Below are 25,080 nucleotides of genomic sequence, written 5' to 3'. Positions count from 1 at the left end.
CCACTGACAACTTTTTTGTATTTTTTTTGCTTCTCTCCTCTCTCTCTCCGGCAATGACTATTAGTACATCGTCTCAATACTTAAGTACCTTGTCCTGTTGTATTAGTACACAGAAAATACATAAATACATCCAGGTACATGAAAAATACATTATCGATTTAATAATACGTAAAGCAAATCATGATGGGTACATGATAGGTACATTATGATACATGACATGCTAGTTAACAATTTTTAAGTACCTCGTCAATATGAAGATTGTGTACTTCGGCTCATAATAGTACGTCATCTTCCAGGAAAAATCACACTACAAACATTGGTCAAAACTTAGTACCTCGTATGTAAATACTGTGTACATCAACTCATAATTGGACATCATGTATCAGGAAAAAAAAAGCACAAACCTTCATCAAAACTAAATATCTCATCATGTATCCATTCATCAAAACTTAGTAAATTGTGGAAAGCATCCAGATCGAAACGCGATTATACGCCAAACATTCCGGTACCCATCCTATCTATGCTCATGGTGTTGTCCACACACGCTCATCACTGGAGGTTAAGGAACATATTGTCATGGATGGCATATAACGAGTTACTAAGTTTTTGAGGCCAATGATTGCGTGAATATCTGCATGTACAATGGTTGATAAGACAGTATTTTTTTATTTGTTTCACGTTATTTAGAAAAGACAATATGACATATTTAAGAAAAATCTGACGTTACCCATTATACACGTCCTGACCGTTTCTTATGACCCGCCCATGGACCCACAATGCCACAACTGACTCGCCCTCAACAGTCAACACGTGCAGAGCCTCAGGACCTCGCCGGCGGCCTTGGACCTCGCCCCCCGCCGCGCGCCATGGACTTCACCCTACAGGCATCACCGTCGATCTCCCATGGACCTCGCTGGCGCCGCGGGCCTCGCCGCCATGGACTGATGGACCTCGCCTTCGCTCCGCATGAACCTTGCCGCCATCCCCGCGGACCTCCCCGGGGCCCTGCCACGCGCTGTAGCGTCTCGCCGGTGGTGAGCGCAGCAGCCATGAACCTCTGATTTGGGTTTTTTCTTCCCTTGTATTCTTCTAAACCCTGAAATTACTAGCTAGATGTGGTTGGAAACCCTAGGAGAATGTACAGAGGCGATAAAGGCACGGCTGAGGTTATCAGAGTTCCTTCTTTTGAGTCTTTTGACTCGCATCCAAATTGGGAGTCAGCGCAGTCATCAGGGAACTCTATGCCTGACTAGTTACATGGGTTGTACTGGCCTACAACAGTCTACTAGAACTCAGCTTGGCTGTGAACTTGTGATCGCACCAATGCAATAGGCTATATATTACTTACTAGTAATATTTTGGTAAATGTCTTTTAGTTGGTAGCTGTTGTTCTTTCTTAATCTGATGACAGGTCTCAATCGTCAAATTATTTGTTGATATGCTTATGGGACTAATTTGATTATTCAAAAAATTGGAAAAAAAATCTACAGTTCTACCCGGTGGTACTGGTGCAGTCATCACATTGATATATATGTTTTGTGTGCTCGTCACATGGATCTTTTATGCTCATATTTTTCGTTAATTGTGGATCTGGATAGCAAATACATATGCTGAGCTCTGTTATAATACGAGCTCTTCGAATGATATATCTTAACCCCATTTCTTTCAACTGTATTCAGAATTGGCAAATTGGCCCAGTTTTATCAGGGTAGGTGTGACCCACATTCCCCTGAGTTCCAAAGCTATATTGCCAAATTTGAGGAAGCGGCCTTCAATGGGGCCAACAATAAGGTGCGTTTATCTGCTACTTGCTTCCTTGCACCAGTCGAGTTGCTTTTTCCTATTATGTTTCAGATCAGTGGAACCTAGCTAGTAGTTTCATGTTATATATCCAATTATATGTGTTCTGGTAGTTAATTCGAAAACGTGAGAAACAATGTTGTGCAGCAGCAAAATATGCCTTTCTGTTTATTTGGTTCAGACTTGATTGATTCCATCTCATGTCATCGATCAATATTTAATTTTGTTTTGGACTTGTTCAGGAACAATACTTGAGGATTCTATCTACCAAGTTGATCGGTATGGGAAAAAGACTGCAAGAAGAGCAAGAGCGACAGATGCAGTTACGTCGTAGCCAACTGCGATCGGATATTGCAGTTCAAGTTCATGCTTTACATGGTGGCAGTTCTTCTTCAATGCCACAGGCGGGGAGGAGCGGTAGTCCAAGAGGGCCATCTTCTCAGATGACACCTCAAGCTTCAGGTCTAGTGCCAAACCAGCGAATGGTCCAATGGCATCCTTACACTCCAAACATGCAGACTGACGTTATGCAAGAGCAGACTGACGCGATGACATTTCTGGATCAATTTCTAAACTTTGAACCCACGGAGAATGCTCCAATGGCTCCAGGTGTCCAACCTGGAAGTGCCAGAGAAGTTGACCTAATAGAGAAAATGTTTAGGCAGGTGAGAACCTTCTCTTTTATATGTTGGTATTAACAATTTATGTTTATCCATATTCTGTTACAAAATCTTAACAGTTCCACCTAATCATAGTGCTGCCAAAAAAATCCGTTGCAGATCAAGTCTTGGAATGAGGCTTATTTCTCGAAGTTTATGGAACTGGATCGAGGAATTGTTGTTCAAAACTTAACAGAGGTCATCTGTCCTTTTCGTAGGGATGAATCTTCATTTGTACATGTTTGCAGCGCTGTCTGTCACTTACACCCTTCATTCCATCTTCATACAGGAAAAATTATCATCATTACCCGAAGACATAGCTAAAACTTATCGATATACAGCGACTGTGAAGAAAGCAACCAGAAAGGTGCTGAATTTCTTACAGTTGCAGAAAAGTAATTTGCACGAGGGTATGAAGTCTGATTTCCCGATGGTCGAAAAGCTAATACGTCATTTGCTGGGTGTCATCGAAAGTAAAATATCTCGCAATGCAAAGATGAATACAGGATATCAGTTGCAAAATTGTGGTGAGCAGTCTCAAGTCGGCAATGCAGCTCCAGCCACTGGCGGTAAAAGGTTTGTAAAACTACAGCTTAGAAAAACCAGGAGATATTAAAATTAACTATTTTTTTTTATGCAATACAATGCCTTTCTTTTAAGATGCCAAAAGTGGACAATAAGAAATATTGAATAGCCCAATCTATGACCCTAAACGTGATTTAACATAACTTGTCACCATGAATAACATGAAGTACTGGGCATTCGTCTCTTCCTGAAGTAACTTCTCATTTTTGTTTCACATTCAATAGTTAGTAATATTGATGACAACTGTGTTCCTAATTGTTCCCTATTTACAGAATATATCAAAAGAAATGTTTGCAATGAGCTTTATCCAATGCGTTTTTTGTTTCTAGCGCAAGCATTTTGCAGTCAAGGCGAATAACTGTGGCTGGAACTCCACCAGCTCATCAACAAGACAGTAGCAACCACTTCCTAGGAGTAGCAAGTTCTTGTTCAATCAGTGCATCAGGAACATTGCAGTCTTTGCCTACAAATAAGCTTGAATGCTTGACTCCATCACCAGTTGCCAAGTCAGCGGCTACACCTTCAGCTTCACCCTGTGCTTTGGTGAAGCCCATATTTATATCACCTGTCGAGAAGCCGGTAGTAGCACCAGTTGCTTTGCCCTGTGATCCGGTGGTGTCCATACCAATGGATTGTGACAGCATAATTGCCTTCTTGTCACACGACAATGCAGCAACACCAGCACAAGACCCAATTGCAAATGGTTCTAACCAGGCCACTCCTAAAGCAACAACGTCAGCTTCACCACTTCAGACAGAGACAGTAGCTGGTATGGCAGAGGATCAGGTGCACGGTGGATCTGCAACACCAGTAGGCAGCAGGCCCATCAACCGCCTAATTGACGCAGTAAGTGTATCAGATTTCTCAGCTCAGTGCGCATAGATCATTTTCTTGCAATCTCTTATACTGACTGCTCTGTTTTCTATCTTGTATATAATGTCAGATACGGTCTTCATCACCGGCAGTGCTACAGAAATCAGCTAATTCAATCCGGTCTGTCCTCAGCATTGGTGACATTGTACCACCTGGGAAAATTGGCACAATTTTGGATTGCAAATTCTCACATCATCAGCACGGTGGATTTAATGCTGTGGATAAAATGAAGCGTGTTTTTGATCATACGGAATTACATTCTGAATCACTACCATTCGGAAGCGCTATGCCATTTGAGTGTGATGCCTCCGGCTGCGGATCCAGCAGCGAACGAAGCATGAAGAGGCACAAAACACAGGTAACCTGATTGAACTTCACTCTATGAAGTTGCCAATCCAATGTCATCCGTTTCCTATCTGTTGGGACGTAATTATTTTACTTTGGGGGATTTGATATTTCACCGTTATATGCCTTCATCCTCTTTCGATACCATCATACACCCTTCCATTTTCCGTGATTTAACTCACACGCCTCTGTTTTTCGTTTTCTGGGTGTCATGTGTCTCCTCCATTGCCTCTCCAAAAGCACATAAGGCGACGTCTTATTCCCCCCTTACTCCTTCTGTGCTCATCCTTGTTTTGTCTAGCTCCGTCGCTAGTGCATAGTTGCCCCACTCCACTCCATCTCCTCTAGGAACATATAACGGTGTATTAAGAGCATCATCTCAATATGGATAATATAAAGGGAGCATATAGAAATGACAAAATGTGTGTGCCCACACTAAGCATAGGCTTCACTGGCCAACATTGCCTACAACCCCGCATGACGGCACATCAGGCTCCGCTCTGCCTCTAGCAACACTTCGATCTGACATAGGTGCAACAACCTTAATCATTTGTTTGAATGCAAAAACCTGATAATGTTTCGGTATCAATTAGCTCGTGTGACCTTTTAATGTGGATTAACAAGTGTTTGTTCACAACAATTGTGTTAAGTTGTTGCCCAATGTAGGCTTCCTACATTGCAGATAAACCTGGTATTAAATACAAGCAGTGATATTGGTATGCTCAGTTTGCTATGCTCTAGTTCTATTAAAAAAGTGGTGTGCTGTCACTTTAACTTGTCAGAAAACAGGTTTGCAAGCAATGCATGGATCTTTCAGAGTTCTCAAAAGAAAATTTCGGAACTTCCAGGCATTCATCAAAATGATACCATTCACTTTAGAATCTTTAAAACAGGTTTTTTATCAGTCTGTTCATTTGTCTTTTCCCCAAGCGCCAAAAACTGATGAACGAAAGCAAACATTCATTAAAAGCTTTATCCTGAAGTAAAATGCACAATAGAAAATTGAAAGAACTCACCCATGTGTTGCTACGGACTAAAAAAGTACAATATATATTTAAAGAGATGTTGTATTATCATCTATTATCTTGGACAATATAATCCACATTTGTTCTCAAAGCGACGTAGTCTGAAGACATCACGGACCACCACCATGTCCGCCACCGATTGAGTCTTTTATATAAGTAGTTATAAGAGCCTAACATTCTTTGATGTTCCCCTCGCAGAATGCAAATGATGCTCTGTTGGAAGAGGTAAAATCTGTTAACAACGTAATGATCGATACAGTGATCAGCGTGACTAGTGACTGTGGAACAGATAGGAACACCTCTTGCGGCAATGGGACCGTAATCAAACTCTCATACAGTGCCGTGTCGCTTGACCCAACCCTGAAGGAACTCCTTGCAACATCAGAAATGGTACTTTGGCTCACAAATCTCTGATACTTTCTGCATGTCATGTCACTTTACATCAGTACCATGATGTCCTGACTGATTTTTCTGAACAACATATGCAGTCTCTAGTCATGCCAGAGAAGCTCTTTGTCCCTGCTGACTATCCGAATAGCTCCCCTGTGCTTATCGATGACGAAAGAGATGACCAGATAAGGTGAGTTGAGTTCCAGCACAACCGATCATCTGGATGCCTCAAATCTGCCCCTGCTTCATAAAAGATATGGCTATCTGTGTACCATCTGCAGGAACAAGTTCAGTAACATCTCGGCGTCGGTGCACGTGGCATTCCGGCGTGCACTCAGTGGCCTCCCGGAGCCTTGGTCTATCAAGGAGACAGCGAGGGCGTGGGATGCCTGTGTGAGGAAGGCCGTGGTGGAGTTTGCGGAGGAGCATGGCGGCGGGACGATCAGCTCAATGCTTGGCCGGTGGGAGAGATGTGCTGCCGCATGAGAAATGGAGAATGTATGATGCCGTTTGTGTGCCTTGTTTGTTGTACAACAGGAAGAGAAGAGAGGGTAAGCTGGTTAGTCCATGTACTCCTTAGACAGATACTTATGCATGAGTAACAAGTTTAGGCAGTGGTGGAACTCTGCATATCTGTTAAAATTGACTCTGTTGATGTAAAATGTACTTCTAGTGATGGATGTAAAATGTATCACCAATTTATGACAATTTGGAACAAGAACTGCTAGTGAAATGACTGGAAGATATTGGATTGCTAGAGGATGGATGGCACAATTTTATCAATTTGAAATAATGAACGTCTATGTGTGCGTTGTTGTGACGATGATCGTCATGTAAGTCATCTTGGATTGCTCTATTATTCTCTGTAAACTCTTCTTCTTAATATATTGAAAGCAGCACTGCTGCATTTCGTCAAAAAAAATGGTTGGGCTGAATCGAGACAAGAACCAATCATCTGGATTCATTGCTAGTAACGAAGCTCTATTCAAGGAGTAGGTACGTTTTGTTGCTACTGCTGGCCAAGAAACAGTGGATTCAGTACTCGGTACGATGGACTCTGAATATAAAATTAACAAGACTCAGACTCAAACAAATTCGAAAGTTAACAAAATATCCTGGGAATCGGGGAGTTTCTAATATCTGTATGTGCATGCATGACCGGGGACACCGGCCCTTGTTGCCAGCTACCGGTAATTAATTAAAGACAAGGTTGTAAATGTTGAGATCTGGTTATAATGGACACTATCGATCGACCAGGTGTTGCTCTACTTTAAGAAAGCCAAAAGATGCAGTCCAGGATGGATGAAGTTGAAAACATGTGCTGGTTGGGATACTCATTTACACCTATATCATGAATACTTCAGATTTCAAAGACAAACTAACACTTCTTTTCCCCTTCACACACACAACCTACCTGCGATAAATAGCAAGGTCGATGTCCATTCATTTTTATAAAATGGATGTAAAATCTCAAATGCAAGAGCTAAAGTCGTAGAGAGAACTGGAGTAGCTAGCTAGCTAGCTAGAGTGGCAAATTATTCCATTAGGACTTGTTTGTTACAACCCGATACCCACCGATTCGGAGGACTGGCAGGGATTGATGGGGATTGTAGTTCATTCCCCCTCAATCTTTCCCATTTCCCATCAATTCAGAGGAAATGACACTAGACTGAACATTACACGGATACATGTGATCAAAACCGTTTCGGAAGGAAGGTGCTTAGGGGGAGGACTAATCAATTTTCCTAGTGCAACCTAGAGGCTCTCACGTCGCCCACCTCGGGCGACTCGGGGGCAACCCCCGCCGCCAGCCGCCGCCACCCTCCCTCCTTCTCTCTCCCCTCGCCGCCGCTAGAGGCTGCAGCCGGCAAGGCCGGGCGTTGCCGATGAAGGAGGCGGCGAGGCGCTCCGCGCGTGCCCGTGCCCCTCCACCATGCTCCATGGCCGGCCCTCGATCTGCCGTCTTCGGCCAGATCCGGCCCTGGGCGGCGAGATCCCGTCGGAGGTCTCTTGGGCTTGGCGGCGGGCGGAAGGGCGTCCTGGTGTGGCCGCGGGCCGCTGCTCGGTCGTGGAGCGCACCTGCTTTCCACGGCCGTGTGCGGGGGAGGGCGGAGCTCGTCGGCCACCGCCGGTGCTCCCTCAAGGCCGGATCCGGCGGTTGTTCAGCCGCCGGTTCCCTGCCCTCCGCCCAGGCGCCGTACTTCACCAGCTGTGCACCCACTCCGCCGCCTCCCACCTCGCCATCACCCTGCTGCTCGGCCTCGCGGCGGCTCCCTGAGCTCCGGCCCGACTTGCTGCCTCCTTCACCGGATCCGTGCCGCGCCGGAGAAGGCAGCCGCACTCGCGTCCCCCACCCCTCGTCAGTGCCTACTGCTGTTCCGCCACGTGTGCGGCTCGACAGTCACAAACTTGGCGCCCGCGACGGTCCCCTGCCCCAGATCTGCTGCTTTGCGGCTTGGCAGACCCTATTGCGCCGGCGTCGGCCCCCCGCCCCAGATCCATATCGGTGATTCAAGGTACGGCTTGTTCCACAGCATCGTCTGCATGGTGAATGGTAGTGCCAACGTGCATTTGGGATTAGGGATTTAGGTGGATTGTTCCAGGAGAAATCCTAGCTTTGAACTTGTGCCAATGGCAGCCACGGCGACGTTTCTTAACATCGTTTACCTTCTTGGAGGCATGGTCATGGAACTCCAACTCCCATCACATCCCTCTGGTCATGGTTCTCCGGGTGAAAACCCCAGATCTGATCCTCAGATCGGGCGACAATGCTGTCTTTGACAACGTTTCCTTGTTGGAGGTGTCGTCTTCGAGTCTTGTACCATGCAGGCCTCCTATCGGGCACTGGTTCCTAGTCAGACATGCACGGCGATGGATTCGCTCTTGGTTTTGCAATGTTGCTGCTACCATCATTTCCCCAATAGCTTCTGGTCAGGCCCCTTCTGGGATTGAGGTTACCCCTTTGTAGTCGTCAATGCTTGCAAGAGGTTTCGTGTTCGTGGTGAAGTCTCGGCTGCCCATCGCCCTTCATCGGTTCAGTCGGCACACTACGCTTTGCACAGTGCTCGGGGTCGTGTTGGCTCTTGAGCTCGCGGTCAAGGTTCGTGTTTGTGGTTTAGACTCGGTGTCGCGACGCCCTTCGATAGCATGTGTGGACCAGCTCGCAGTGATGGCATATCTATTCAACCGGCAAGATTGATGTCTGCAGCGTTGTCTCGGTGTGTGACGCCCTTCGACTAGATACACTAGGTAACAACACTCGTTGACTTGATGGTGCTCGGATCCACTCGGTCGCCAATCAAGCGGGTGGAGATTGTGCAACTGCTTCTGACTCGGCTGTGGTTTGCCCTTCGACGACGTCGGAGGCACACCTCTCGTGCATGTCAGAGATCGCTTCTTCGGTGGTAATCCTCTAGTCCTGTTGTGTTTTGACTAGGTAGTTTTCTATGAACTTTTGATTGAAATGCAATTAAAAAAAAAGGTAGCCGTCAGCTTGTGACGTGTTTATCTTTCCCCCCCCACCACCCCCCCCCCCCCCCCCCGATTGCCTAAAAAAACCCGTTTCGGAATAGGGGGCAGAGGGAATGCTCAATGTGCCAGAGGTAACCTGTGTTTCCTCATCATATTATATTCTCTCATTCTGGCCTTTGAACTTCTGGCTGCGAAAATGGCGAGCATCGGCCATGTCCATTGCTGTAGATACTGTGCGCCAATCTTATATTATTTGGATTCATTGCTAGTAACGAAGCTCTATTCAAGGAGTAGGTACGTTTTGTTGCTACTGCTGGTACATGGAAATTCTGAATTCCGGCAGATTTGGTGGATGGCCAAGAAACAGTGGATTCAGTACTCGGTACGATGGACTCTGAATATAAAATTAACAAGACTCAGACTCAAACAAATTCGAAAGTTAACAAATTTTCCTGCGAATCAGGGAGTTTCTAATATCTGTATGTGCATGCATGACCGGGGACACCGGCCTATGTTGCCAGCTACTGGTAATTAATTACTCCCTCCGTTTCATAAAGATTGGCACAACTTTAACCTAGAGCTAGTTCAAACCCGCGCCAATCTTTATGAAATGGAGGGAGTAAAAACAAAGTTGTAAATGTTGAGATCTGGTTATAATGGACACTATCGATCGACCAGGTGTTGCTCTACTTTAAGAAAGCCAAAAGATGCAGGCCAGGATCGATGAAGTTGAAAACATGTGCTGGTCGGGATACTCATTTACACCTATATCATGAGTACTTTAGATTTCAAAGACAAACTAACACTCTTCTTTTCCCCTTCACACACACAACCTAGCTAGCTAGACGATATATAGCAAGGTCGATGTCCATTCTTTTTTATAAAATGGACGTAAAATTTCAGATGCAAGAGCTAAAGATGTAGAGAGAACTGAAGTAGCTAGCTAGCTAGAGTGGCAAATTATTCCGTTAGGACTTGTTTGTTACAACCCGATACCCACCAATTCGGAGGACTGGCAAGAATTGATAGGGATTGTAGTTCATTCCCCCTCAATCTTTCCCATTCCCCATCAATTCAGAGGAAATGACACTAGACTGAACATTACACAGATACATGTGATCAAAACCGTTTCGGAATAGGGGGCAGAAGGAATGCTTAATGTGCCAGAGGTAACTTGTGTTTCCTCATCATGTTCTCTCATTCTGGCCTTTGAGGCGTGCCACGTATGCTAATGGTGCAGCTCTTGAGACGAACAATGCAAGGTTGATCATGAAATGACTTAGCTGTTAGCTCCAATGTCAGTATTGGGAAACACTGCGGGCATCACTGGAAACGCGTTTTGGAGCTCGGTGTAAAATTCGGAGCCCAAAATATTTCCGACCCCAGCCCCGAACAGCGACTGGACTGTCCTTTTGGTTACCCTTTTCCCATGTATTAAGGCCATTACACCAGCTCTCGAGCAACATCTGCGGTGTAGACGGACTGTGGTGCGACCCCGACGGCGGCGACCTTGATCTCTACGCTCGGTGGCTCCACAGCTTAGCAAAATGCAAGTGAACTTGATTAACATTCACGGTGACCTAGCAGCTGGTTTAATGACCTCCCAACTTCGGATGTAACTCTTACTACCCATGATCAATCAATAAAGGGTTGTGTTATTGTCAGAAAAAAAAACATACGCGGTACTACTCTTTCACCTCCCAGGTGCGAAACACTTGTATTTTTGTGATAACAAAATGAGAAGACTGGGCCACCTTGGCGTTATTAATTCTCTCCGTTGTGACTCGTGGTGTGGGATATTTTTTTCAAAGGTCCAGAAGTAGGGTGTGGCACGCATGATTCATACATGATACTCTAGATTAACTTAATATTTATAGTGATAAAAATGTTTGATGCAGGAAGAGGCCAGGGCATACCCCTTTTCGAAAGGAAAAGAAAAAACTCTTGATCAGATTCGGTGTTTACGGAGCCCTATGAGGCACAGATGCTGATGTTTCGATGCAGCAGCACCATTGCTGCACACGCTCTTTCCGGTTCTATATATTCTCCAGAGTGGGGGACGATGTTTGTGTTATGTCACACATATCCTACGGCTGCAGTCCGCACTTGTGGGCGTCTTGGTACCCCCTGGCATCTGGGGCGTTGCCACAATAAGATTAGCTTTCAAGTCGCAACCACAATATAACTAGAGAAATTTCTTTCCGTCACCCCTTGTTGTTGATCTACCGATGCTTCCTATCCCTAGTAGACCTCCTTGCCACCTAATTTTAAGTAATCCAAACAAGGTTTTTTTTGGTTCCGATATGCTCATCCCCATCCATTCACTCTCTGGTTCTTAAAGTTCAGTGGTCGAGCTTCATCTCTGGTTCTCATAGGATATGCTGTATATGTGTAATCACGAGTAGTTCGCGCGTGCTATTGTACCTTCTGAAAATTATGTACTGGATGCTTTATTGTCCTTTATGTAGCAAATAATTTCTTGGAGAACTTCAAGAGCATCCTGGTCTATAAAATAGAAAATTCCTGAGCAATACAGGATGTTTAAAAGTTCTGCTCCTCTCGTCATTTCAGTCATGGCCATTCTAGATGCTAAAATATTTCCATATACTCGTGACGCAAAATAGATAAACCCTGATAACTAACATCGTGACGAAAAATCATAGTTTCTCCAAACACATAGGGACTAATGTTAGAATCAATCTTGATTGTTTTCAAGGAGTTGAGTCTAATAGAAATTAGAGTCTTCGTGTGTTGCATTTCAGAGCCCGGTTGTACCTGTGAGTTAGCATCGTGTTTTGCGTGGTCTAGGGTGAGTTTGGCATTGAGGTGGATTATGATACATAATCCAGTTTTTACCTAGTTTTGTGTTTGGCTAACAAAATTCTTCTTGCTTTCGTGTGTATTTTGATAGCAAATAATAAAAGAGTAAAATGCACCCGAAGTTCCTATTCTTTCGCGAAGGTGTCAATTAGATCCCTAATCTTTCAAAATGCACATTTGGGTCCTGATTGTTTGTTAAGCGGTTCACCCCAGGTCCCTCGACTGTATGCGCAGCTCTGGTCGCATGACGTGGCTGACACATAGGCTTTGGGCCCACACGTCAGGCGACGACGTGGTGTTGCCATCTTACAGAACCCCCCCCCCCCACACACACACACACACACATTTCTCCCTCTCATTTTCGCGGCCCGCTGACGGCGGCGATGGGGGCTCCGGCTCCACGGCGGATCTGGCGGCGAGCGAAGACACGACCTCCTCGAGCCTCTCCAGCAGCCCGGCGAGTTCCTCCGCGGGTGTCGCCATCTCCACCGTCTCCGCCTCGTGAACCTCGGCCTCCTCCTCCAACCCCGCAGTGACGGCGCGAGCAGGAGGAAGAAGAAGAGTGCGGCGAGGGGACGGTGGGCCATGGCTGTCAGTGAGCGACCCTTCTTTACGGCACTGAGGAAGAAGAGGAGAACGTCAACGGGCCGCGAAAATGAGAGGGAGAAATGTGCGGGTTTTTTTCTATAATATGGCAACGCCACGTCGTCGCCTGACTAGTGGACCCAAAGCCTACGTGTCAGCCACGTCATGCGGCCAGAGCTGCGTATACAGCCGAGGGACTTGGGATGAACCACTTAACAAACAATCAGGACCCAAATGTGCATTTTGAAAGATTAGGAACCTACTTGACACCTTCGCGAAAGAATAGGAACCTCGGGTACATTTTACTCATAATAAAATAAGTTCAGCTCAGCAAAATTCAGCAATGTCAAACTGCGCTATCTTGTAAACTTTCTATATAAAGCAATATAAAGGGTTACAAGGCCGTGGTAAGTTGCTACGGTGGCTACATCTTTCATATCCCAAAAAGGATCATTCCACAATTTTTGGTCTCCTGCGGTGAAGCTACTGCGGTAGAAGTTCCAATCCTAATTCTCTAGCTACCGTGGCAGCGATTCTAGTTTTAGTCTATTACTATTTACCTGACAGCATTTTAATTAGATCTGTTTGGTGCCGTGGAAGAATCACGGTAGGAATTATTGGTTCTATGGATGGAGTTGATCTTAGGCAAAGCTAACACACGAAGAATCTCATGTGATTTAGTCCACATCTGTAGGAGGTAGTTGGCCGATACAGACGTGTGAGTGTACTTCAAAGTCATTCACATACCTAGCTACCACCTGCGAAATGTTGTAGTACAGCATCAAAGCATTTGTCAGGGGCATTTGTGTTGCATGTAAATGGTTCATAATACCATGTCCATAAGCCTGCCCCAGCAGGTTTGGGTATAAATTGCTAGCAGGCTTCTGTTTCGTACACATACAAAGCCAGAAAGGCCCAATTGGTCCATGAATAAAAAACCCAGAAAGGCCCAATTGGCCCACCCTAAATCAAACCTCTAACTCCGCCACTGATTAGAGGCAGTAGTAGTTACGGAAAACGGCCCCACGGCACGCGCTGTTTCGGATCTCACGAACCGTCGCATGAAGCTCGATAATCTCGCTCTCCTGGACGAACTGGAACCCTAGCCGCCGGAGGAACAACAGCCACCGTTCTATCGGTTCTCCTCATCTCCAACCACCGATTCGGTATCGGACGACGAGGGGAACCATAGATCAACATCTGACGATAGTTTGAGTACCTTCTTCGAAGGTTTTGTGTCCTCCCGGCAGCGTATGGAATAATGGTCTGCTGGCTCCATCCTCATCATGGTGTAGTCAACACAATCTACTTCATGGTTCTTGTGGATCTTGTGGTTTGTATTTTTGTTATTTTGCTCTTCTTCCTCGTCGGTTCGGCGACGGATCCGCGTTTCGACAACCTGACTTGCAAGGGGTGTGTCCCCGGCCAAAGTGCGTTCAACGATAATAAATTCTCATCGTTTGCGGTGAGCGACTTATGCGGCTATTCAAAACCTACAAGGTTAGTCCAGCTTGTTCAGGATTAGTCTTTTGCAGTTTCATCACGAGAGACTTGAAGAGATTTCAAGATGCGGATAACGGATCTAGAGATTCGAAGAATCTTGATGTAACTTATAGTTTCATTAGGAATCTTCGTTGTCGTTTTTTATTTCAATTTAGTCGATTCTTTGTACTCTGTCTATTGAATCAATAAAGTCAGATGTTTTTAAAAAAAAAAGTAGTAGTAGTAGTTTCGCTCAAAAAAATTGTAGTAGTAGTATCAATATTGAGTGGCCTCGAAAGACTTTATAGGTGGCCAATTAGTTCATCAGGATTGGAGACACCAGACCTGGGTGTAGAATCAGAGGGCGTACAACTTCCTTTTCGGAAGGAAAAAAACGGGGTGGGAACGAAGTCAACATCTAAAACATGATCATATTACGATTCCACTTTTAATTCGGCTCTTTATCTAAAAAACGATAATTGTCTGTAGTGAAAAAATAGACAGTTATTAGTTGAGCAAATTTCACAGAGCAATCACATTTGAGACAGTTGTTGCATAAACCACCGTTTTTGTAATTTTCGCGCAGAACCACCGCGATTCAGGCAAGTTTTTGCACATAACACTGATTCTGTCGTTTGCGGAGTATAATCTCATTTCTGACACCTGGGTCCACATGTCGGGTTGACCAGCCCGACCCGACATCAGCATCGTCTGTTAGTGCCGCTTGGAGCGAGCCAGACTAGTCTCCCCATGCGTCTCCGGCGATGCGGGCTTCCTTTGTGCACTCGGCAGGGTGCGCGACTTGACCAGAGCTGGTGGCGACCGAGGAAGGGACATTGGCGGAGACAGCGGCGACAGGGATAACTTCTCATGGCCTCACAGCCACGGCTTGCAATGCTGCTGCCGCGTATGATACTTATTTTTGTTATCTGTTGTTCAATTCCGCAGTATTTCTCGTTTGTGCTAATTACATAACTTTGCAAAATAAAGGACTAAGAGGAGGACTCCCCTTTTTAAAGAATGACTCCATATACATTTTGAGGTCTTTTATGGTACCTTTAAACCGTTGTGAGCCATCCATTTTATTCGATCTGAAGGCCCATATTGATTTATATTGGTGGTCAAAACAATAGTGTCAAAATGGAGTATCAAAACGTGTAAGGGCAAAATTGTCCGAATTTTTTTTTCGCACCGCTAAAAAGTAAAAAACAAATTTCGGCAAACCGTCCGACATCACTTCCATCATTTTCCCCTTCCCTCACTTCATCTACCCCTCGCCGCGCCGTAATCCATACCGCCGCCGTTCACCGCCTCCACATGGACACCCCGCCGTCCACCTCCGCCTCGGCTTCAGGTGACAAGCCATGGATGACAAGGAAGAACTTCTGGCTGCGAAAATTGGCACACAGTATCTACAGCAATGGACATCGCCCTTGTCCAAATCTGTAGATATTATGTGCCAATTTTGTATTATTTAGAAGAGGGAAGAAAGACAGTGAATTTTCTCCTCTTTTTAATTAGGATTTAGGGATAGGCGTTTTTGTATATATTACAACGAGTTCTGCTGTTCGATGCTGATGCTGCTGCTGCTTGTGTTAACATATTCAAACAATCCTCTCAGAGGTGAAGCATCTCTGTTCAAGAGGAAGTTTAAGTTCTGCAGTTTCTTTGCCAGTCACCTTTTATCGAATGGTCGTAGTTGTGATGAATCGCTAGTTGTGATGGGTTAGCCGTGGTTTCTAATCCTTAATTTGGTTGTGAGAACTAAAAATGCACTATTTCAGTACAACATAGGAATCCTCAAATTTGTTCTATTGCATCCGGAAAAATAAATACCGGTACAGAAAAAGCATTGGAAATTATACTTACTTGTGCCTATGTACATTCCTACAGTAAATTATTCAGAAAAAGGGGACAGAGTTCACTGACTGCTCCATCTGTACATAATTAATTGACGCCGAAAATGTCGAAAAAAACCCTTGCTATTTCTCAAAATCAACCTGCAGTCCACATTCTACCAAAACTTTTGCAAAAAAATCTTGTAGTTTTTCGAAATCAACATGCGATCCACATTCAATTGAAACGTGTACTACAGCTTGATATCGTATATTAACAGGATTGTTTTTGCAAAATGGCCAGCACCAATTAATTGGCAACGGAGGGAATCCCAAATATCTCCATGACGCACAGCTTCTCAGGAGAACAAAAATCCAAAACACTTGTAACATCTGTAATCAGTCGGTGAGAGTTCATCATATCTGGCTGGACGGCGACCCACTGCCCACCAGCATGCTCGACATGTGCATGCTTCTCAGGGTGGGCAGAGAACCTGACCTCGGTAACATCTCTGCACATCTTGTTCAAGTGGTCGATGGAAAGAAACAAATCAAAATGATGTTCCGTTTTATTGCTGGTCTTGTGGAGCTTGATGCCGACATCCACGCCACGAGAACTTGCAGCGCCGAAGAGCAAAGGATGCCCGAGGACTAGCTAGCCCGTCAGACAAGCTGCATATCTGTCGAAAGTAAAGTTTGTTTCAGATATCGGGCGGAGACGGGGCGGCCCCGGTGGAGGCGGTGGCGCGACGTCGACAGGGCGGCGCCGACGGAGGCGGTGACGGCGCGGCGACAGGATCAAGAGATACGTATTTTCTATCGATCTATTGCGATGCCGATGGCATGAAAAAAAGTCAGGTCCCTGCTAATTAACTTTCTATTACTCGTCTCTTCCTGTAGTATCAAAATGTACCGTAAAAAACATCTACATTTCAAGGTTTAACTTTGATCATCAAATTATTTAAAAAAAAAAGTTGACCATCAATTACGACAATGCTTGTGATATTTCGATGTTTTGAATCTTTTATGCAAAACTAACAGAAGAATCACGTACATTTTTTTTATAGAGGGAGCTTTCATGAACCAAAATGTCGCCGGGCCCCTGAACTTTGTGCACCATTTAAGAAATCCTTTTTGTGCTCGTTATGGAATGTCTGTCCAAGCTATTCTTGACAGCTGAAGCTGATGGTTGTTGGAATTTTGGGTTAGGCCCAAGGTTTAATATGAAATTAATTCCTGAAAAATCTCAAAAGCCCATTCATGTAGTGCGATGAGGAAGTGGAAATAGTCTCACCTTGCTAGTTTAGGGGGAGTTGGACCAATATATAAGGTATGTTGGTTCTCACCTCTTGATCAAGTGAGCAAGAGAAATCCCCACGCGCGCTCTTCCTCCGCTCGTCGCGTCGCGACGCGACGCGTTTCGTTTCGTGGATCGAGTTCGTGCCGTGCTTATCTTTTTGGTAGTCGGAATCCATTGCGGACGCGTAAAACACACCACAACCCTAGCTGTCACGCCTACGATCCAGTCTCGCTGTTCGCCGCCAACTGCTCCTCCATCCCGTCGACTGCGTGCACATATCGCCGGGAGAGCAGGCCTCCGGAACCCCGACCTTTGAGATCCTACCCGGGAGACAGTCGATAAGGTTCTTGGGGAGCGTTCTCACACGATTACTCGCTTCTTCACGTCCCTATTTCGTCGGCATCTTCATCACCAATGGCCGACGACCTCGGAGATCCCGCGGCTCAGGCTGCCGCTCTAGGTCAGCAGCAGCAGGCTGCACAACTTCAAGCACAGCAGCAGGCTGCCCAACTCCAAGCCCAGGAAACTGCTGCTGCACAGGCGCAAGCGCAACCACCAGCCGCTGCTCAGGAGGTAGTCAAGGCTGCTGCTGCCGGCGTGAACATCGACGCCACCGGACTTGTCACCAACCTCAACAAACAAACACAAGAAAAGAGTACAACACCGTACGTAATCTGCTCTTTCTTGTTGGTTTTGATTAGTAGTTCTATTGTTAATGCCGTGAAATTAGATGAGTTTTATTGCTGTGCGTTACTATTTAATTTGTCTAGTTTGTATGATATAATATGCTACATGTTTTATACATTGTTTTTCTGGATTAAATATTCATCGAAATTACCTAATTACTCAGCAATCCAAAACCTTACTCGTGTAGGCAATTTTCGATGTCTCAATTTGTTGTCGCATTGAAACCACCTGTGTTTACTGGACTGCACTTTAAGAGGTGGCAGTATAAATGTCATATGTGGCTCGTGGCTATGGGCGCATGATGGGTGGTACAACACGGGAAGACTCAAACAATTGCTTCTCAGTAGTTGTATGTTGAGGCTTGTGTTGTAGTCGTCGGTGCGATCTGTAGTGTGCTGGGAGATAAGCTCGTTGATGCTTATCTGCACTATCAGGATGCCAAAGAGTTGTAGGATGCGCTCGATCCTAAGTTTGGCGCATCTAACGCTGGTAGTGAGATGTACGTCATGGAGCAGTTCTTTGACTATAAGATGGTTGCAAACCGATCTGTAGTGAAACAAGCTCATGAATTACTGACTATGGCTAAGGAACTTGAGCAATTCAAGTGTCCACTACTCGACAAGTTTGTCGCCGGGGGCATCATCGCCAAGCTTCCTCCCTCGTGGAGGAACTTTGCTACTTCACTAAAACACAAGAGACAAGAAATCTCTATGGAGAACCTGATTGGGACTCTTGATGTTGAGGAGAAGGCGAGAGCAAAAGATGCTGGCCCCAAATGCAACACACAAGAGGGTACATCCACTACCAACATGGTTCAAAGGAACAACCACAACAACAGTAACAACAAGGAAAAGGAAAAAGCATTCAACAATGCTGGTCCAAAGAACACTACCACTTTCAAGAAGAAGAAGAAAGGAGGCAACAAAAACAAGGATCCTTGCTTTGTGTGCGGAGGACTTGGCCATTGGGCGAGTAACTGCAAGGAGCGCAAAGGGGGACAGATTCGGAAAAAGTTTGCTAATTTGACCATTGGCAACAATGAAGATGCAGGCAGGTATGGTAATTTATTTACTGTATTTTCTGTATGTCATTCCGCCGATTGGTGGGTCGATACAGGTGCAACTATTCATGTGTGTGCTGATATTTCCTTGTTTTCTTCATATCAGGCCATCAACTCCTCAGTGACGATGGGGAACGGCGCCCATGCTTCTGTTCATGGTGTTGGCACGGTGGATCTGAAGTTTACTTCGGGAAAGATCGTGCAGCTGAGGAACGTGCAGCATGTGCCCTCCATTCAGAAGAATCTTGTTAGTGGATCCCTCCTTTGCAAGGACGGATTTAAGTTAGTGTTTGAGTCCAATAAAGTTATTGTGTCTAAGTATGGACAATTTATTGGTAAAGGTTATGAGTGCGGAGGCTTGTTCCGCTTATCCCTTTCGGATTTTTGTAATAAGGTCGTGAACAGCGTCAATTCTATTAATAATGAGTCGAATGTTTGGCATTCACGACTTTGTCACATTAATTTTGGTTGCATGACGCGATTAGCAAATCTGAGTTTAATCCCTAAAATCACTGTGGCTAAAGGTTCGAAGTGCTAAGCTTGTGTGCAAGCGAAGCAGCCTCGCAAGCCTCACAAGGCTGCTGAGGAGAGGAACCTAGCACCATTAGAGCTCATACATTCTGATCTTTGTGAGATGAACGGTGTATTAACCAAAGGTGGAAAACGTTACTTTATGACTTTCATTGATGATGCGACTAGATTATGTTATGTGTATTTATTAAAATCAAAGGATGAAGCATTGCATTATTTTAAGATCTATAAAGCTAAAGTCGAGAATCAACTTGAGAATAAAATTAAACGTTTGCGGTCTGACCGCGGTGGAAAATATTTCTCCAGTGAGTTTAATTCATTTTGTGAGGAACATGGCATAGTCCATGAGAGGACGCCTCCTTATTCGCCCTAGTCAAACGGGGTTGCTGAGAGAAAAAACCGCACGCTGACTGACTTGGTCAACGCCATGTTAGACACTGCTGGTTTATCCAAGGCATGGTGGGGGGAGGCGCTATTGACTTCGTGTCATGTCCTAAATCGTGCTCCAACAAAAGATAAAGAAGTCACCCCATACGAGCTATGGGAAAAGAAGAGACTCGCACTTTCTTACTTACGGACTTGGGGTTGTTTGACGAAAGTCAATGTGCCAATCACCAAGAAACGTAATCTTGGACCAAAAACCGTTGATTGTGTCTTTCTTGGCTACGCACTTCGGAGTGTTGGCTATAGATTCTTGGTTGTAAATTTTGGAGTACCTGACATGAGCGTCGGTACAATTATGGAGTCCAGGGATGCTACATTCTTTAAGGACATATTTCTCATGAGAGATATGCATAGCACATCTAGAGAGGATCATGATGTACCTGCTGAACCCGTCAGTTCAGAGGAACATCAGGATCATGGTGTAGCTCCTGAACCCGCCATCCCAGTGGAAAATCTTGAACAAACACTTGATGAGATTCCTGAGGAGTATGAAAATGAAGCCCCTATTAGGGGTAAGCGACAAAGGATTGCTAAATGCTTTGGTGATGATTTCATTGTGTACCTTGTGGATGACACACCTAAAACCATTAATGAGGCATTTGCATCTCCGGATGCAGACTATTGGAAGGAAGCCATTCGTAGCGAGATGGATTCTATCATGGCTAATGGTACTTGGGAGGTCGTTGACCGTCCGTACGGGTGCAAACCTATAAGATGCAAGTGGATATTCAAGAAAAAGCTTAGGCCTGATGGTACTATTAAGAAGTACAAGGCACGGCTTGTGGCCAAGGGTTTTACCCAGAAAGAAGGCAAAGATTTGTTTGATACTTACTCACCTGTAACTCGATTGACCACAATCAGAATATTACTATCACTGGCTGCCTCATATGGTCTGATCGTCCATCAAATGGACGTGAAGATAGCTTTCCTTAACGGAGAGTTGGACGAAGAAATTTACATGAACCAGCCAGATGGATTTGTAATAAAGGGTCATGAAGGCAAAGTGTATAAGTTATTAAAGTCTCTATATGGCCTGAAACAAGCTCCTAAGCAATGGCATGAGAAGTTTGACAAAACTTTAACATCTGCTGGATTTGTTGTAAATGAAGCTGACAAATGTGTATACTACCGCCATGGTGTGGGTGATGGAGTTATACTTTGTATGTCGATGACATACTAATATTTGGGACTAACCTCAAAGTGATTGAAGAGGTTAAGACTTTCTTGCCGAAGTGCTTTGACATGAAAGACCTTGGTGTAGCTGATGTTATTCTGAACATCAAGCTCGTGAGAAGCGACAATGGTGAGATCACTTTGTTGCAATCTCACTATGTGGAGAAGATCTTGAGTCGTTTCGGCTATGCTGATTGTAAACCTTCTCCAACTCCTTATGATCCAAGCGTTCTGCTTCGAAAGAATCACAGAATTGGAAGAGACCAACTGAGATATTCTCAGATTATTGGTTCACTCATCTATTTGGCTAGCGCAACTAGACCTGACATCTCTTTTGCTGTGAGCAAACTGAGTCGGTTCAATAAAAATCCGAGAGATGATCATTGGAGTGCGATCGAGAGGGTCATGCGCTATGTAAAGGGCACAATGAGCTATGGCATACACTATACTGGGTACCCCAAGGTACTTGAGGGTTATAGTGATTCAAACTGGATATCTGATGTTGATGAGCTAAAGGCCACGAGTGGATATGTGTTTACACTCGGAGGGGGCGCTGTTTCATGGAAGTCTTGCAAGCAAACGATCTTAACCAGATCAACAATGGAAGCAGAACTTTCAGCATTAGATACATCCACGGTTGAAGCCGACTGGCTTCATGAGCTCTTGATGGACTTGCCGATTGTTGAAAAACCAATACCGGCGATTCTTATGAACTGTGACAATCAAACTGTGATAGTCAAAGTAAACAGTTCTAAAGATAACATGAAGTCATCAAGACACGACAGGAGACGTCTGAAATCTGTCAAAGCAATGAGAAATTCCGGAATAATAGCTTTGGGATATATCCCAACGGCTCAAAATCTGGCAGATCCCTTTACAAAGGGTCTATCAAGGAATGTGATAGAATCTGCATCAAGGGAGATGGGGTTGCGACCCACGTGAGTTACCATGGTGGTAAACCAACCTATGTGATCGGAGATCCCGTGAATTAGGACCTGTGAAACAAGTCATTGGATAACTGAGGAGAGTGTACATTCTTTATCCCATTCCGTTGACGATGCATTACTCTCGTGTACTGTATGGTAGGTTGTTTAACTTAATGTGTCCTAACGCGTTGCATTAATTTGCAAGGGAGATACTGTCCTACAGAGTAGTCTCTAAATAACACACCTATATGAGGCTGACTGTTGGTCGCAGTCTATGAGATTTGGGTGGTCTCTAGTAAGCTCATGAAAAGGCCTGGAAAATGACTTATATGCTCCACACCGCGGTGTAGCATTCAGCAGCCCAGTACCAAACAACAATTTAGTGAAGCTCTAACACAGAAAACTAACAATTTAAGGTTTGTTCATTGTTCAGTTGTGCGTGAGTGAAGCTATTTGTTTAGGTGGATGTTCAACCTTAACCGATCTCCACTGAAACGCTGGTATATCAAAAACAGAGTTTTGGATCAATGGCAATTTTATGTGCTTATGAGATATTGTGGGGGATTGTTGGAATTTTGGGTTAGGCCCAAGGCCCAATCTGAAATTAGTTCCTAAAAAATCTCAAAATCCCATTCATGTAGCGGGATCAGGAAGTGGGAATAGTCCCACCTTACTAGTTTAGGGGGAGTTGGACCAATATATAAGGTATGTTGGTTCTCACCTCTTGAGCAAGTGAGCAAGGGAAATCCCCACGCGCGCTCCTCCTCCTCCTCCTCGCCTCGCCTCGTCACGACGCGCGTGCCGCATTTCGTGGATCGTGTTCGTGTCATCCTTTTTGGCAGTCGGAATCCGTTGCGGACGCGTAACAACCGACAATTAAATTGCGGAGTCGGTTTTGGTTTGTTAAACCGAACCGAAGTCCGCATGCGTGCCTATATAATAAGACGACCGCGGTCTCCCGGAAAAACACACCACAACCCTAGCCGTCACGCCTACGATCCAATCTCGCTGTTCGCCGCCAACTGCTACTCCATCCCGTCGACTGCGTGCACATATCGCCGGGAGAGCAGGCCTCCGGAACCCCGACCTTCGAGATCCTGCCCGGGAGACGGTCGATAAGGTTTTTGGGGAGCGTTCTCACGCGACTGCTCACTTCTTCACGTCCCTATTTCATCGGCATCTTCATCACCAATGGCCGACGACCTCAGAGATCCCGCGGCTCAGGCTGCCGCTCTAGGTCAGCAGCAGCAGGCTGCACAACTTCAAGCACAGCAGCAGGCTGCCCAACTCCAAGCTCAGGCCACTGCTGCTGCACAGGCGCAAGCGCAGGCACTGGCCGCTGCTCAGGAGGTAGTCAAGGTTGCTGCTGCTGCCGGCGTGAACATCGACACCACCGGACTCGTCACCGACCTTAACAAACAAACACAAGAAAAGAGTACAGCACCGTACGTAATCTGCTATTTCTTGTTGGTTTTGATTAGTAGCTCTATTATTCATGCCGTGAAATTAAATGAGTTTTATTGCTGTGTGTTGCTATTTAATTTGCCTAATTTGTATGATATAATATGCTACATGTTTTACGCATTGTTTTTCTGGATTAAATATTCATCGAAATTACATAATTACTCAGCAACGGCCGCGTGGTACGCAAGCTTAAGAGTATATTTCAATCCATAAACATCCAGCCAAAAGACAGCATGCCGGCCGATCTTATCGTAATCTCACAAAAGACACCAGCTAGCCAGTGATGCATGTGAGCTAAAAACCAATACAGCTAGGGAAATTTGTCGCGCGACACGGACCAGCTGGCCAACAATCAACTTGGCCGGAGGATGGCGTCGCCGACGATGGATCTGGACATCTCGTCGCTTCCCCTGGAGACACGCTGCCCGCCGTTCCGGCTCAGGCAGTGCGGCGGCTTCTGGCTGCCGGAGACGAGCCTCCCGGGCATCGCCGCCGTGCACGCGTCCTTCGCACCGAGGCCGGAGGACATTCTCCTGGCCAGCTTCCCCAAGTCCGGCACCACCTGGCTCAAGGCCCTCGCCTTCGCCACGCTCCACAGGGCCGACCACCCGCCACGCGCCGCCGACCACCCGCTCCGCCGCCTCAATCCCCACGGCTGCGTCAAGTTCTTGGAGCTGGACTTGGGCCTTCCGGCACAAGATCCTAAAGGCGGAGCTAGCGGCGTGCTGGCCACCCACCTGCCTTACTCGCTTCTAGGGAGGCGTATCACGGCGGAGGATTCCGGTTGCCGGATCGTGTACATTTGCCGAGACCCCAAGGACGCCTTCGTCTCCTCCTGGCTCTTCACCAAGAAAAACATGGACATGGCGGCGGCCATGGATGCCGCCAACAACGACAGCCCACCAAGCAAAGCTACTAAGGCACTCTGCACGCTCCAAGAGGCGTTCGAGCTATTCTGCGACGGGCGATCATTCTACGGCCCGCAATGGCACCATGTCGTCGGCTACTGGCAAGAAAGCCGGAGGAACCCACATAAGGTGCTGTTCCTCCGGTACGAGGAGATGCTCCAAGATCCTGTAAGCAACCTGAAGAAGCTGGCCGAGTTCATGGGGTGCCCCTTCTCTGCCGAGGAGGAAGCGGCGGGGGCCGTGCGGGACATCGTCGAGCTGTGCAGCCTCGACACCCTCAGGAACATGGAGGTGAACAGGAATGGTGCTCAGTTGCTGGCCAGGAACGACGGCTTCTTTCGCAAAGGGGTAGCCGGAGACTGGAGAAACCACATGACGTCAGCAATGGCGGCAAGGCTAGACAGAATCGTCCAGGACCAACTGCAAGGGTCAGATTTTACCTTCACCGTCGCCGCTCAGGCAACTACGTGAGTGCAACGGGTGTAAAACTTGTGATGAATCAATAAAGTCATCCCTTTTTCATCTTGTCGGTTTGGTTTTGTGCATTAGCTCTTAAAATCAAGTCCTTTTCCTACAATTCCATATGGGACCAATCCCAAGAGGTACTACCAAATTTTCTGATTGGACATTCTGTTAGCTTCAAGAATTTGGCCCAAGAAAAATTTAACTGTTGCCCTGCAGCAAGTTGCATGAGTAACCAAAACACGAAAAGCAATA

The 25,080-nt window shown here is 45.8% G+C and overlaps 3 protein-coding genes and 2 long non-coding RNA genes across 5 annotated transcripts; all 5 read left to right on the top strand.

The window, feature by feature from the left end:
• Positions 1-775: 775 nt before the first annotated feature.
• On the top strand, positions 776-6,500 carry LOC100845558 (mediator of RNA polymerase II transcription subunit 15a). The gene is made up of 10 exons (XM_014895530.2): positions 776-1,034; positions 1,680-1,791; positions 2,043-2,465; positions 2,580-2,657; positions 2,749-3,035; positions 3,374-3,890; positions 3,988-4,275; positions 5,486-5,677; positions 5,776-5,867; positions 5,959-6,500. The coding sequence occupies exons 3-10, from the start codon at positions 2,082-2,084 to the stop codon at positions 6,161-6,163; spliced, it is 2,043 nt and encodes a 680-aa protein (XP_014751016.1). The 5' UTR covers positions 776-1,034; positions 1,680-1,791; positions 2,043-2,081; the 3' UTR covers positions 6,164-6,500.
• Positions 6,501-7,100: 600 nt separating this feature from the next.
• Positions 7,101-11,646, top strand: LOC106865477. The gene is made up of 2 exons (XR_001404680.2): positions 7,101-8,193; positions 11,047-11,646. It is a non-coding gene; the product is annotated as an uncharacterized LOC106865477 (long non-coding RNA).
• A 4,643-nt stretch (positions 11,647-16,289) lies between these two features.
• Positions 16,290-16,823, top strand: LOC112269461. Its single transcript, XR_002961310.1, has 2 exons — positions 16,290-16,373; positions 16,460-16,823. It is a non-coding gene; the product is annotated as an uncharacterized LOC112269461 (long non-coding RNA).
• A 1,586-nt stretch (positions 16,824-18,409) lies between these two features.
• LOC112269486 lies at positions 18,410-19,168 on the top strand. Its single transcript, XM_024456290.1, has 2 exons — positions 18,410-18,911; positions 19,024-19,168. Exons 1-2 carry the CDS (start codon positions 18,436-18,438, stop codon positions 19,040-19,042), a joined length of 495 nt encoding a protein of 164 aa, XP_024312058.1. The 5' UTR covers positions 18,410-18,435; the 3' UTR covers positions 19,043-19,168.
• Positions 19,169-23,678: 4,510 nt separating this feature from the next.
• On the top strand, positions 23,679-24,889 carry LOC100844948 (cytosolic sulfotransferase 5). Its single transcript, XM_003580911.4, has one exon. The coding sequence runs from the start codon at positions 23,824-23,826 to the stop codon at positions 24,832-24,834; it is 1,011 nt and encodes a 336-aa protein (XP_003580959.1). The 5' UTR covers positions 23,679-23,823; the 3' UTR covers positions 24,835-24,889.
• Positions 24,890-25,080: the final 191 nt, after the last annotated feature.

Source organism: Brachypodium distachyon, chromosome 5, assembly GCF_000005505.3.
Source record: "Brachypodium distachyon strain Bd21 chromosome 5, Brachypodium_distachyon_v3.0, whole genome shotgun sequence".
NCBI lineage: Eukaryota > Viridiplantae > Streptophyta > Magnoliopsida > Poales > Poaceae > Brachypodium > Brachypodium distachyon.
This window is presented reverse-complemented; position numbering and strand designations above follow the sequence as displayed.